Source organism: Scheffersomyces spartinae (genome assembly GCF_019049425.1).
Source record: "Scheffersomyces spartinae strain ARV_011 chromosome Unknown scaffold_1, whole genome shotgun sequence".
NCBI lineage: Eukaryota > Fungi > Ascomycota > Pichiomycetes > Serinales > Debaryomycetaceae > Lizanozyma > Lizanozyma spartinae.
The window spans coordinates 300,062-315,089 of record NW_025065048.1 but is presented as its reverse complement, the minus strand read 5'-3'; the positions used below and the strand labels follow the sequence as shown (position 1 = coordinate 315,089).

General features: G+C 38.6%; 5 protein-coding genes across 5 annotated transcripts; 2 read left to right on the top strand and 3 right to left on the bottom strand.

Moving 5' to 3' along the window:
* Positions 1-826: 826 nt before the first annotated feature.
* KQ657_000133 (uncharacterized protein) lies at positions 827-4,510 on the top strand (the record flags this gene model as incomplete). Its single annotated transcript, XM_043190989.1, has 1 exon — positions 827-4,510. One exon carries the CDS (start codon positions 827-829, stop codon positions 4,508-4,510), a length of 3,684 nt encoding a protein of 1,227 aa, XP_043051666.1.
* A 1,233-nt stretch (positions 4,511-5,743) lies between these two features.
* Positions 5,744-7,891, top strand: FGR15 (Fgr15p; the record flags this gene model as incomplete). The annotated part of the gene is made up of 1 exon (XM_043190988.1): positions 5,744-7,891. One exon carries the CDS (start codon positions 5,744-5,746, stop codon positions 7,889-7,891), a length of 2,148 nt encoding a protein of 715 aa, XP_043051665.1.
* Positions 7,892-8,117: 226 nt separating this feature from the next.
* NPL6 (Npl6p) lies at positions 8,118-9,548 on the bottom strand (the record flags this gene model as incomplete). Its single annotated transcript, XM_043190987.1, has 1 exon — positions 8,118-9,548. The coding sequence occupies one exon, from the start codon at positions 9,546-9,548 to the stop codon at positions 8,118-8,120; it is 1,431 nt and encodes a 476-aa protein (XP_043051664.1).
* Positions 9,549-9,846: 298 nt separating this feature from the next.
* Positions 9,847-12,891, bottom strand: YTA12 (m-AAA protease subunit; the record flags this gene model as incomplete). Its single annotated transcript, XM_043190986.1, has 1 exon — positions 9,847-12,891. One exon carries the CDS (start codon positions 12,889-12,891, stop codon positions 9,847-9,849), a length of 3,045 nt encoding a protein of 1,014 aa, XP_043051663.1.
* A 376-nt stretch (positions 12,892-13,267) lies between these two features.
* Positions 13,268-14,104, bottom strand: KQ657_000129 (uncharacterized protein; the record flags this gene model as incomplete). The annotated part of the gene is made up of 1 exon (XM_043190985.1): positions 13,268-14,104. One exon carries the CDS (start codon positions 14,102-14,104, stop codon positions 13,268-13,270), a length of 837 nt encoding a protein of 278 aa, XP_043051662.1.
* Between the last annotated feature and the right edge of the window lie 924 nt (positions 14,105-15,028).

The following is a 15,028-nucleotide window of genomic DNA, read 5'->3' as shown; positions in this document are numbered from 1 at the left end:
TTGTATTCTGTAAAGTGCACATTGCCTCCTTGTAAACACACCGAGTTCAAGTCTACGGTGTGTGTACAGCCGCTTGTTGCGAATTCAAAAGAGGAGAGTTTGGTTCCATTGTTATAAACGATAACTTGAATGGTAACGGTACGGGGTTACTCTAAAAGCAATAGGCAATTTATTGCGTGTAATTTGGAATCAAAAAAAAAAAACTCTGGTTAGGAGGTAGTGAAATGATGAATTAAAGTGGCACAGGTAAGTGTTGAAAAGTGCTCAGCATTTTCACTGGGGTCCACCAAAAAAAGTGAAGGAGAGCACTGCCACTATTAATTTATAGAAGAAAATGTTGTTCAAATGATAGTTAAACACAATTTTGATACTACAGATGTTGGATATAACCTAAAAAAACCATCAAATGCAGAACCCTTGTTTTTATACAAATATCTATCTCTTGCTGATGTCATGTTAATTTTATACCCGCAGGTACTTATCACGACCTTTGTGACATAAAGCCAGGAAAATTGACTGCAACATTTTTTCTCGCTAGCAAAATCACTGCAAATTGCGTTGTCTTACGGACGTCCTTATATATCCATCGTCTGAGCTACATTAGCTGGGAAATACACCCCGCAAGTGTAGACTACGGAGTGTAAGTGTTATTGTTACCGGTTTATTATACATAAGGACATAAATATATTGTTTGTGTTCTCCATTCTTGCAAGTCTCGAAAGCCAATCTCCGAACCCCGAACGAAAGTTGGCAAAAAGACAAAAACTAGTACTTCTTTCAAATTAAGATGCTTCTAGAACTAGCACCGGCCGCTTTAATAGAGCGCATGAATAGGGTTGTGGGAAATTCATGCGATACTACTGACACTCCATTACAAACGGGTACATTGTCTGGACTGGTGTGTCGAGTGAAAGTGGGGCTTCAAGGAAAGGTGAACGTCGTCAGTGAGGATTCTAATCTTAATAATTTATCACCAGGAAATGATTCAAATGATAAAGATAATAGAACATGTGCAAATGTGAATGAATATGGCGACGACGTTGACTCCATAAACCGTGACGTACTGAAGCTCATTCTGCAACCATCCAAAAGAATCAGTCTTTTGGTTAATGAAGATGCTGATCGTACTACTCTACATTCAACTAAGTCTTCTGCTTCAGATACATCACTGGAACTTGAAGAAGAATCCACTCTGGAAGTATTATTAAGACTACGGAAGAGACAACGACACTACTGTCCTACGGAAGATGAGATAGCTGTTTATAGTTCCAAATTTGAAGTGGTCACTTCTTATGCCGTCCGCTTGAATTGGATATTGAATGAGTTACTTTCTCTAGACTTAATGTTGGGAAAATCTAGAGAGCCAAGTTTAAAGTCCTGGTCGACTATGTTCATCCTAGAAGCAGAATTAGCTCTCTTGTTAGGGTACGTTCCAAAAACTAATTTTACAAGGGCACAACTATTCCCCAATGGTTACTTGTCTCAAATTATTTTGGAAAGTTATGATATTTTGGTAACCTTTAGTACAAGTTACCCCAATTTGCATCTTGCCTCGAGGGCCATTCGGTTCCTAGTTAAACTTATCTACAATGTTAACTATTGGGAAACATACCATCTTGTTCATGCTATACCTAAAATATCTCATTTTTTTGAACTTCTCAAATTTGAAGTCATAGAGACCCCATTTGGCCCATTGATTAGACCTCCAAAAGATTATGTCAACGACAAAATGCTTTCAGGATTACAATACCCATTCCCTTATCCCTTTTACAACTTTTCATACCATTCATTCAATCCCATTGGCTATCTTTCTAAATACAAAGGAATTAATATTGAACCATATATTGATATTAGACTTCAAACCACAGACTCAAAGTCACAAGAATCTCATCATAAAAAGCAACTCTTAGAAGTTCCTCAAAACAAGACTAGGAAAACAGTTATGAGAGGTAAGCTGTCTCAGCACACATTTCCAACGGGCAAAAGTCAACAGAAATGTGACATGCAATCAACTTCTACCCCATTCTCTCCATCAGAAGGTAAATACTATGAGTATTATGATACCTCTTTAGATGAGCATCATCCAGCACTGTCAACTAAAAAGAAAGACCTAATGGATTTAATTCCTGAATATTTACGTCCTTTAAGAGTTTTTGGAAAGGATCCAGTTGCAATTACCAAGGTTCAAGCTGAAGCTCGAGCTCGTCAAATTCAACTAGAGCAAGAGCGTTTACAGAATCCACCTCCAGTTACACCTAGGGATATGGTTCCTTTGAGTGCCATTCCTGTTTGTCCTGATACTGTACCTAATGCTGAGCATACTAATATGAATATGCCAGATGATCCACACGGTCTGACTGTCAATCAACCAAATGCACAAGCTGAAGATGACGAACATGCACATTTGGTTCCTCGTGTTGTTGGTAAACAAGTGGTGCTAATAGATGGCAAATCTGTGTCTGTACCTTTAAAGATATCAAGTCGAAAACGCAAGGTATCTGACCGAACTGATGACATTAGTCTTGAAGATCATTTGGAAAGTGAATCTAATTTAACTGAAGATCAGCAACAAAATTTCGGTGGAGCTCTGCTACAATTGTCAGGAGCTCAATTTAAAATGCCAACTAAAGATTCTCAACCTTTCTCTCCCATACCTGCTTCAAACTTACAACCAACCTCTGCCTTGCCTCCCAAGGCCAATGGTCCACCTTCAGTAATAGTGAGCTTGCCAATTACTTCAACTAAACCAGTTCTGTTGCCCGAAATCCAACAACCTCTGTTAAATCCAACAATGGGTCAATCGAAACCCGCTTTTGAGCTTTCAAAGCGTCCATCTCGCCTAGAAATTCCTCCCTTTTTAAACAACAGCGAGTCTACCATGTCCGATATTTCATTTGGATCTTCGTCTTTAAATAGTGCCAATCCCACGGGTGCTACAACACATCAATGTTTCCTCACAGATCCATCCTCACTTCAACCATGTCTCAAACGATTTTATGGCAAGAATGAGCTAATGAGGCATCAGGAGTTTGTTCATGCTACCCAAAAGAAAATTTACAGATGTATTTATTGCCTCAAGAATAATTCAACTGTCCAATGCTATCCTCGCCATGACTCCCTTGCGAGACATATCAGGAAAAAACATGGGGTTACTGGAAGAGAGAATAAGATTGCTGTTAATTATGCCAAGGCTAACGTTGAAATTATAGATGAACCGTTGCACACTGCCTTGACAAAGGGGAAGAAACAAATGGTTATGCATGACGAATCTGAAGAAGAGCTGGATATTGAAAGCACCACCAAGTGTCAACTGAAGCTGCCATTAAAAGAAAAGTCATTAGATGTGCCTAGTACCCAAAAACCAAGATATCAGGCTCAAGTTACAACTCTGCCAGGAAAACCACAATTGTCACCTCTTGATAGAAAAAAGAAACCTTCATCTAAGCTTGGTGCGGTTAAATCTGGAGAAGATTCAAAAGAACAGGATATTGCTCGCATTGAGTTGGCACCTATACCTAAGATTTCTAATGCTTCTGTTTTACCTGGTGGCACCTCCGTTGGGGGTATTTCAGGGGAGCTGCCCAGTGGTAAGCAAGTTTCGTTATCGGAGCAAACAGATCAAATCACTCTAGGCGTACAGCTACCTGCCTCAACGCCTTTATTGAGAAATACTCATGCAACTCAATTGGCCTCTGTTTCTACAACAGGTCAATCTATTCAGCCACCCACAGGAGCTATTGGTAATACTACGACGGGTACCAGTTCAGCAACGCCTATATCCATTGGTGGCGTACCATCGATTCATCCTGTTCAAGGAGTTCCTGGTGCGCAGATAAGTGGATATCCATACCCGCAACAATTTTACCTTTATCAGACTCCTTCTGGTGAACAGGCACAATATTTGCAACATCAGCCAATTCTCGTTCCGCCAAATAATTCAACTTACCCACAAGGGTATCCATATTACGCGGGACAACAATTGAGTTCGCTGCAACCTGCAGCATTCTCACCTCCATTGACTAACAAGTATGGATATGCATATGTTGGAGTTGCTGGAGGTAATTCTACTAATTCAGGAGGAGCTTCAACTCCTTCCATTGGAGTCGCAAATGGTACTGGAAGTAATCCATCTATGGCTGGTGTTGCAGGGATCCCTTCTACGTATGGTGCCGCTAATGGAACATCGCTGTATAATCTTGCACATCATTTAGTTCAGACACCACTTCCACCTCAGCAAGCGAATCCACAGGGATATCTGGTGCCTTATTATTCCGTGTCTCCTAATGCTGCAGGACAATATTTATTCTATCATCCTATGGCAGTCCCTGGGTTAACACCAGGAAACCCTGGTATGCCATTAGTGCATAGACTGCCCCAGATCTCCCAAATGTCACCTCCAGCACAACCTCTGCAGCAACTCAACCAATCGGGATTGCCATACCATCCAGGACACAGCGTGTTTGGGACTCAATTACCACGGCCATCTCAGCCTTCTGATAAAAGATCGTGATGTACCTTCCTATATTTTATAGTCCCAATATAATGATTCATGTGATCTTACTAGTAGTTGCTGAAGCAAATGTAAGAAAGAGCCGTGACAACCAGTGTAATGTACGGTGTGAATGATTGCTACCAATCACTATTGGGTGCAAAAAATGAAACGGATTCAAAAGTGTGCATATAACACCTTTTTTTGTGTTCTGTCTTCATATATTTTAGCCCCTTCAGAAGCAGAATGTACCTTTGACAAAATTGTTGACGATCATTCCCACAAATGTAGAGGAAATCAAGTGGAAGTGAACTGATCATAAATATGCGAATATACTCTAAAAAGAAAAGGAGATCTAAAGTTCATGTGAAGAGGTGTTAGCTCCGTTGGGAAAATCAGTTCATGGATATGAACACTACCGCAATGTAGTAAACACTTAATTTTGTATCCTAGTGAAGTAGTTTTTTTTAACCATTGAAAGGTCAGTTAACAAAAATGTGGTAAGCAAATATACGTTAATCTTAATCTCACATTTCAATTATAGACATTTTCAAGTGTTAGTGTCCCAAGATCATAGATGTGTGGTCACCAAGCCATAAGAAATTTTTATAAAGTGCCAGCATTTCTATGACCTTGGAAGTCCATTTATTTGTATAATTGCAAAACAATAGGGCCTTGGGAATTCTCCCTAGAAACTCTCCTCCTAACTTCGTTTTGCCATTAATACATATTGGTATCCAAATATACAATTTCGGTGACTGCGGACTGTGTACAGCCACGCACTAATATTTGCAACTAGATACCACTTGCACTCCAAATGTAAAATTGCTTCTACTCGAGTTATTATTAACTACTTTGTCTTCACGAAAGCATAGCAAAAGCCCATACACAAAAAGTTCTACTTTTTCAAACAGTTATATTCTCTGCTTATATTCTTTCTATAGTCACTTGCTAGGTAGTAAGCAAGAGGGGTGTCCAAGGCCTGCATATATACCAAATGAATCCCAAACGTTAGCGCGACATTTACCTGTGTCGTATACGACATCATTGTGGTCGCTTTTCACAACCAAAAATTTGCAATCCTGACCAACACCCTCTCCTTATTCGCTGTTCCTTTTGAAAACAACACCAGTAAATTCCATAGAGATTAGTTGTGGGTAATAGGTAAGCTTTGCTTGACTTTGAGCTAAACGGCAGTCGTTTCCAATGAGTGCTTTGGATCCTCCTCTACTGACAGTTACCCGGGACCTAACAATGCCCCGTTCAATTACTGATGTAAAAGACCCTCGTGAAACACCATTAGAAGATGAAATAGATATACCATTAGTGGAAAAATCCGAAGTAGCTTCTAAGGATGCGGAAGTGACGAATGGACAAGATGAAAGTTTGGTCCGGGGTCCCGAAGTGAATGGTGGACCTCTAGCTGATCAATCCTTTAGTTCGACGCATACAAAAACAGAGCCCAAAGAAATTAATTTGACACCTTCCAGTGTCTTGGGAACCAATTTTTTACATCACAGCTCAAATAAAAGGAAAGATTTTTTTGGTGGTGCCGAATCAACAGGGGTTACCCCTCCTACCACTAATCTGAACAACCATCAGTTTAATAATGGAAGCCCGATCAAGAATGCCATGCTAGGAATAATAATGACTCCCACCTCACAAACACAACCACAAGAACTGCCACTGTTGCCATCACCTCAGGAAGGGGGTGGAAATCCAGCGATGAGTGTTGCAACAGAGTTGCAGCTAAGTAAGGCCCCAATGAACCCAAATACTATCATAAATACTCCAGCTAATATTTTTCAACCGCAAGGAACTCAAGCACATACTTTACCTAACAATCCAATTGCTCCCGATGCCGAAGTTGATGATCCTTCAATTGACTTTTCGAAACCTTCAACTGGGGATTCCCCAATAAACGAAAGGTCTATACATTCTCAAGAACTACCTCTGATAACTTCGAAACCTGGTTCTCAGGAGTCGGACTATGGACCATTTACTATAGATGAAGTAATCAATTTACTTGTGTATGGATTACCGACAACAATGACAGAATATGCTGATCATTTATTCAAAATTGGTACACTTGTTTATGAGGAACTGCTCCCATTACCTCAATTTTTTGCATTAGAGCAAAAATTCTATAAGTTAATGGAACTTTTAGACTATTTTTGTACCATGCAGCCTGATCCGGTTAATTCCCAATTGCATTTGTTGGTTCAACAGAATTTTGATATCTTTATTAAAATCTCCACGAACCACAAGAAAGTGGATTTTGCCACAAGAACTGTTCGTTTCCTTACTGATATAATAATGCGTCTAAACTATTGGGAAATTTATAACCTTCTAGCGTGGAAGCCAGCACTCTATAGGTTTCTTCAACTCATTAAGTTTGATATGGATGAGTGCTATAAACGATTTTTAACAGATTATTCTGTATATACTTTTGCTAAAGTAGAGCAGGCAAAAACAATTGTCAGACCCAAACGAAGAAAGTTGGCACCTCAAAAGGAAGTGGAGATTTCAAATGGACAAGAACAAGGACAATCAAAATCAAGGAAATATTCAGATGAAGTATTATCTGAAGGAGAAATTAGTTCACCTGGCACATCTCAAAATGGTGTGGGATATGATTATATGGGCGAGGATCTGTCTGACAGTATAAGTGAGTATAGTGAAGATGAATCTAGTAGTGATACTGAAACGCGGAAAAGAAGAAGACGTTCGGATGCCCATTCAGTGGCTCGTCCTTCTTCTGGGACCTCCAAATTGAATTATGAATCTGGAGTGCGATATTTTGGTAATGGGCAACCTAAACGCAAATACTCAAAAATGGCAGAAGGTGAAAGCAAGGCAGCTAAAGTAATAAAGAAAATAAGCTCCAAGCCTTCCAATAAGTCATCAAATTATGATCCTGATGTTGTACATGAATGTCAATTACCTTCACCAGATGAGCCTCATAAATTATGTTTACGTCGGTTTTCACGTAAGTATGAATTGATAAGACACCAGGAAACAGTTCATTCTAAGAAGAAAAAGCTTTTCAAATGTTTTGTTTGTGTCAAGCAAAACCCATCAGTTGGACCAAGGATATTTACTCGACATGATACTTTGGCTAAACATATAAGGGTTAACCATAAGATCTCAGGTAAAGAAGCTAAAGCTGAGGTTGCGTTTCTGAAAAGGCATGCGGAAGTTGTTGAAGAAGGTGATATTACAGTCCACGTAGGAAGACGCAAGACCAAAGTTGATTTTGAATTGCGCAAGCACATGGAAAAGAAACGGTTAACAAAGAGAGGAGAAGGAGGGCTGGATTCAAGTCTGGAAGACGAAGATGAAGATTTGGAAGAAGAAGGGAAAGATATTGGTGATGATCCATTTGATCAAGTTTCCGAATGAACATGCCATTAAATTTGTATTTATTTTACTAATGACACATGGGTATGAGCCGACGAGATATTTTCAATCAGTGAACGTGAACGTCAACATTAAGCTCTACATACTTTTATATCCATAGACAGTTGATTGAAAATTGCATCCTATAGGTTTTACTAAAGAACAATCCGGTGATAACAGTAACAATAATTGATATGATATATATTTAGACATAGGTATACATTTAAAATTATTTTAACAGTAATTCATAATCCTGTTGAGATTTGATCTCATTGAGTAACTCTTGATCATCTAATTCTTCCAATATATTCTTTGGAATTGTACTTAAGCCGGTATATTTTCTGAGGATGTTAGGATTATCCACGTAAGCTTCATAAACTGTATCTTTTGAATCTTCAACCTTTACTAATGTTGATTTAGTAGGTTGTGTACTTAATGGATAGAAGGTCAAGCCAGTATAGACATCTTTCAACCCACGTATAATCACCAGGCTCCGTTGCTCTAATAATTTTGTGTTATATTCTCGTGTTTGAGCAGCAATCAGATACATCCAAGTTGGATCATGTTGATAATTGAATAGAGTAGTTGAACTTACAGGGGTGTTTCCTGAACCAGATGGAATTTCTGATTCTGAAGGAATCACATGTCTAACCTCTGTTGGATCAGCATAAGTTCCAGGAATATCACCATTATCAATAGCTCTTTGTTCCCAGAAATCATCTATGACTTTTTTACCATCATAAATGATCTTTGCACCAAATTCTCGAAATATCGATCTAGCAGTTACTAAATTTACTGACCGACCTTTATAAGAGTTTGGAATAATATGTCTTTCAATCAAATCCATCTTCTCTTCATAATTGCATACCTTTTTGAATAATGATCGATGAGTCTTGAATAATAAATAAGAATCTCTGAAGCCAACCAATCTCGCGGGTTCAGTGGAAACCATAAATTGTTTATCTCCGTGATTTAATATAGTGAAGGTTTTAACTCTGTATCTTCTACCACCTTTTAAGAACCCCAACTCATCAACCTTCTCCAATCCTTTGGGGTCCTCATTCTCAATGATAACTTCCTCATCTCTGATATTAAGAGGGTTCCCATCTTCGTCAAATGCTCCATCTTCAAGTACTGTGATTCTTAACTTTTTACGACCTCTTTTCTTAGGGACTTTCCTCTCGGGTTTATTTGTTAATTTAGATTCCTCGTTACCTTCATCTTCATCACCATCTTCTTCCTCTTCGTCCTCGTCGTCTTCGTCTTCATCCCCTTCTCCTGCTCCTTCGGCTTCTCCTTCTCCTTTGGCTTCACCTTCTTCTTCTTCAGGTTCTTGCTTTTGTCTTTTCTCCTGTTGAGTTGAATTCTGCTCGTTTTCATCTTCACTATTTCTTTCTTCGTCCTGTAACGCTGCAGCTTTACGTTTCCGTGTAGCTCTTCTACTTCTAACTTGCTCATCGTCGTCGTCATCATCATCATCTTCTTCTTCTTCTTCTTCTTCTTCTTCAACGTCAACTTCATCGACTTCTTCTCCATCTTCTATATAATCATCGTCTTCGTCATTCTTGACTATTTCCTCAGTGACTTCAGTCTCCTTCTCGATTTCTTTGGGTTTGGTAGCTACTCTTCTGCCCCGCAGTCTCCCTGTCTTACGTGCCATTGCGTGAGTAATTGATTATGGAGTAATTGATTATGTTAAAACGGTTTACACAGTAAATACCATTAGATTTGTATAAACACAAGTTGAGATTTTCAACACTGGTAAATGGTAGCGCGCTTCGAATCAGTTTGGTAGTGCTGGGATCACATTCACTTCAACTTACAAACAATACTGTAGTTATTCTTATTTCGTAATTTGTATTTTTATTATATACTTTGGATTGTTTTATATACAAGTAGTTTAATAATAAGAAGAAGAACAGCGTTATAAATGTAAAGAATCAGTAAACTAACGAAAGTTAATCCTTATTGCATGGTTCATCATCTTTATGCTCATTCTTAGGTTTCTCATTCTTGAATGCATCCTTCCCATCCAAATACTTATCAAAGGCATCGTTTGTTTCTGGGAATGGTCTTTTACCCAATAATCTGATCATATCTTCACGAGTAATGAATTCTTTCTTTAATAACTCTTGAGCCACTTTTTCAACATCAGCTTTCTTTTCTTGAAGTAAATTCTTACAACTAGTATATGCCTCTGCAACAATTCTTTTAATTTCCAGATCAATAATCAGATTGGTTTCATCACTAAAGGGTTTAGTTAAATCATCTTGCTGATGAGTATCAGCGTAATTAACAAACCCAACTTTAGGTGACATCCCAAAACGTAAAACCATAGATTGGGCAATTTGAGTAACCTTTTTAAAATCATCGTGAGCTCCACTGGTAACACTATTGAAATGCAATTCTTCACTAACACGACCAGCTAATGTCATGATCATACGATCCGTTAATTGAAGTACAGACATCAAATGTTGATCTGGTGGTAAATATTGAGCATAACCCAATGCACCTTGACCTCTAGGAACAATAGAAACCTTCAACAATGGATGAGCATATTTTAAGTACCATCCACAAACAGCGTGACCAGCTTCATGATAAGCTACAACATTACGTTCCTCTGGAGAAAGAACCTTATTCTTCTTCTCAATTCCCCCAATAACTCTTTCAATTGCAAGTTCGAAATGTCTCAAAGTAACAGCATCCGCATTGAATCTAGCTGCAATCAATGCTGCTTCATTGCAAACATTGGCTATGTCCGCACCTGAAAATCCAGGAGTTAATGCAGCTAATCTTCCAGATAAATCATTATCAATATCAGAAGCCAAAGTGATCTTATGCAAGTGAACATTGAAGATTTCCTTACGACCTTGTAATTCAGGGTTGTCAATGTTTATGTGTCTGTCAAATCTTCCAGGTCTCATCAAAGCTTTATCCAAAATATCGGGACGATTTGTACCAGCCAAAACAACGACGTGATCACTCGATTCAAACCCATCCATTTCAACCAATAATTGGTTCAAAGTTGTTTCCCTTTCATCATTGGCTCCAGTGGCGTTACCCTTGGATCTTTGTTTCCCAATGGCATCAATTTCATCAACAAATACAATTGATGGTGCATTTTCTCTTGCGGTTTTGAATAAATCACGAACTCTTGAAGCACCTACACCAACAAACATTTCAACAAACTCGGAACCAGATACAGAATAGAATGGGACACCTGCTTCACCAGCAGTAGCCTTTGCCAAAAGAGTTTTACCAGTACCTGGTGGACCTGAAAGAATAGCACCTCTTGGAATCTTGGCACCTAATTTCTCATACTTTTCAGGGTTTTGTAAGAACTTCACAAACTCCATAACTTCTTCCTTTGCTTCATCCATACCAGCAACATCCTTGAACCTAATCTTAACGTCTGTTTCTTGATTGAACTTTTTGGCAATTGATTTACCAAAGTTAAAAGGACCACCAACACCACCCATTGTCAGGGCCTTTTTAGTCATGTAATAAATAGCACCAAGGAAGAGCAAAGTAGGAAGAAAATTAACCAACATTTTGCCCGTGTTCCCATCAGTAACGTAAGCAACAGGAATACGGCGTGCATCACCAACTTCAAACTTATCTTGAGCTTCTCTCAATCCTAATTCGAAGGTTTCAATGTGACCAATGGTAAAATAGTATTCTCCAGGGTATTCTTGCTTTCCGGCATCATTCAACTCAACGACACACGTACGGTTGTTAATAACCACCAACTTGGAAACTAAATTCTTTCCTAAAAATTTAGTCACAAATTCTTGGAAAGATATTTCATGGCCCTGATCATTACCGTTTGAATAAATGAAGTACATGAGCAAACCACCAAAAATGCCTAGTTGGAAATAACGGAAGTTAGGGCCACCAAGTGAAAGCTCGAAAACTTTTGGTTCATTTTCTTTCTTTTTGTTGCCTTTATCATTTCCTTTTTTATTCTTACCGTTTGGTTTAGTACTGTTACCACCATTACCGCTGGCACCTCCAGCAGTGTTCGTGAGAAAGCTAAAGTTTTTATCAAAAGCAGAGGTCTTATGCTTATTGGTCTCGGAAGCAAATATGTTCGATCTCGATTCACTAGGTGGTTCAGAAGTCAAATCGGAATAATTTTTAAGCCATTCTGACATTTCAGTAGCATTATGAATACCTTGGATCAGGTCCAAATTGGCATCTTTATCATTTTCGTTAAGGAAACGTTCAATTGGACATAAACCATTAGACATTGGTTCTAAAGGAACTCGAGCAAAAACATCAAACACTGCAAACCATGCAGTTATTAATTCAGACTCAACTTCAAGATTATTGGCAATGGATTCGATTTCTTGTGCTAACTCATTTTCAGGTAAATCACTATCAATTTGACAATATGCTTCTAAACATTGATTGGCTAACTTATCGGTAAACTTCAATTCATTAAGAGCTTTATATTGGTTTGAAAGACAGTAGAAAACTCCCAACATGGCGACAGTTTCTTGCCAATCTGCTATTCCCATAGACTCGGCAGTTACCCTTTGCAAATATTGTCTGGTAGACCCTGCAAGGGATTTCAAGTCAAATGGCTTATTGCTATAGGCTTTACTTTGTTCAATAAAGAGTTCCAACGATGCTTGGGCCATGGTACCCATTGTACGTACAGATTTAGGGTCTTTCAAGTTAAATACTCCACGAGGACTCAAATCTATAGGTTCCATATTAGTTGCTTGAGCATAAGCACGCCATCCTTCAGTTTCAATTTGATTTATGCGATTCTTTTGATATTCAATCAACTTTTCAAGGGTTTCATGGGTTTTAGGATCAGCATTTACTTCCTTGTCGGAAGCATACTTTTGCAATTGAGCCAAATTAGACTTCTCCATTTGATAGTTAAATTCCGAGGGAAGCTTATTAGCTTTGTTATCAGAAAATGTATGCTGCAAACGTTTACTTTGAGTTTGAGTGATTGAATGACGACAATCTTGGTTCAACCAGTACCCCATGGTATCGGAGTTGGGAGTGCTTGCAGTAGCTCTTAAACTTAGAACACCTATGTTACTCCGCCGCATAAGCGTGCGGAGATGCCTTCTAGCCGCAATCATCGACTTGAAAGTATTAATGTGTGAAAAAGGGAAGTCCAAATGACTGGGATAACTTAGGAAGGGTGTTCTGGATAAGTCTGTTAATTTGAGACACTTTTTGCCTCCGGAAGAAAATTTGTAGACTTCCTAATTTGGATTTGTGTGGAAAAAAATCGGGAGTTTGAATTGGTGCTCGGGTGTAATGGACAATTTCATCCATGGTTATTTACATAAATATTCATAATGCGGTCGTTATATTTAGTTCGTAAGAATATATATACTATACTTCTTCGCTTGATCAGAGCTCAAATGAAACGGCAATGGGCCTATGGTCTGATATCGTCATTCTATGGAATACATTATCCAAAACAGTATAATCTCTCCATTTTGACTTGTTGAAGTTAAGGGCAAACACAAAATCAATCACCGATTTCCGGCTCTTGCTGTTGAAACCCACATAAGTTGGATCTGTAATTTTGTTGACATTAAGATCAGTTATATCTTCAGATGAAGTTAACTTCTTGTACGCAATGTCTTCCGATATCAGATTAAAATCACCCATAAGAAATACTGGCACTAAATCAGGTTTTTCACCAGTAGATGTAGGTTGTGTTTGATTCAGTAGTTGAGACATCCATTCATGAAGCATTGTAACTGAAAATTTCCGAGCGCTTGCTACCTGATGATCCAAATGAGTATTTAGCACAATAACTTGTTTACCCAGATGAATATTTTCTAATTTGCACATAGTAGCTATACGTTTATGACCTGTACCAGGGAATTTGGATGGTATTTCTGGGGTTTGTGAAAGCCATTTATAGTCAGCTTCAACCAATCGCCAAAACCTTTGATTGAAAAGTATTGGAGCAAACTCGCCTGCGGCCACTCCATCATCTCTACCTACACCAAAATAAGAAAAATGGGTGTTGGGGAAAGTTATTGAAGTTAATGGATCCATCTTGGCTTCTTGAATTCCAACGATAGCATCTGGTGGGAGTCTCAGAAGAACATCTAATACACCATATTTACGTACATGCCATGCCTTTTCTCCAGCAACTCTTGCAATCCAAGGTGCATTGAATCTGATATTGAAGGACACTAATGTAGTGTCATTTGGCTGATGTTGGGGAAACATATTCACTAGATCAGTTCGAGAAGATGCCGTATCATGTTGAAAGATATTTTGTCTTCCATGGCTAGGACGAGGTACATTATTGGCCAATAGCAACTGGTAGTACCGATGATACTTTTTGAACTCTATTGATTGCTTGTAGTCGTATACATAATATGCAGTACCTAAGAAGAAAAGGCAGAAGCTCGTTAATGCAAAAATAATAAGGGCCAACTTGATGTGCTTTTGGTTTCCGAATCTCAACATCATAATACTATAAATGCTCAATGGGTTATATAGGAAATGCAAAGAAAAAAATATGTCGATGAATCTGGATTCTTGATTAGTTAATCATAATGTTTGAAACCTAGACAACATTTTCACAATTATAAACATGTACCTCGAGATTGCACCTTATATATATATGAAAGTCAATAATGTAATAGATATTAATTGCACAATCTCGGCCGAAAATAACGCACTTAAATTGTGGTTATTGTACTCCGGGTCGCCTTAATATGTCAGCAATTGTTACGGCGGAGTATCCAATTTTCCTCCTGAATTTGTGGGACATTGCAATTCTCCCTTGATTTATTGACTGCACTCCCTCCCCCTCCAGCCGTACAATCATGGCTGACTTTGTAGCACCTACTCCTTCCTTTACGTATACTATTATCGCACCTCTTTTATGGCATAGATTTATATTGGATTGTACGAACTATAGTATGTATTTCTTTAGTTAACGACTCCGCAAAACCCGATACGTTCGCATATATGTATGTATTATGGGGTAAAATTATGGGAATGGCAATCTGGTTCAAAAAACCCACGGGCTGAGCGGAAACAATTGAAGCAAACTTTTTGCTCTTTACAGCCGCACCAAAAACCACGAGGCGCGGTTCATGAAAGTATATGTTGAAGGCATAAAAGCCACGAGGGGGGTTTCAA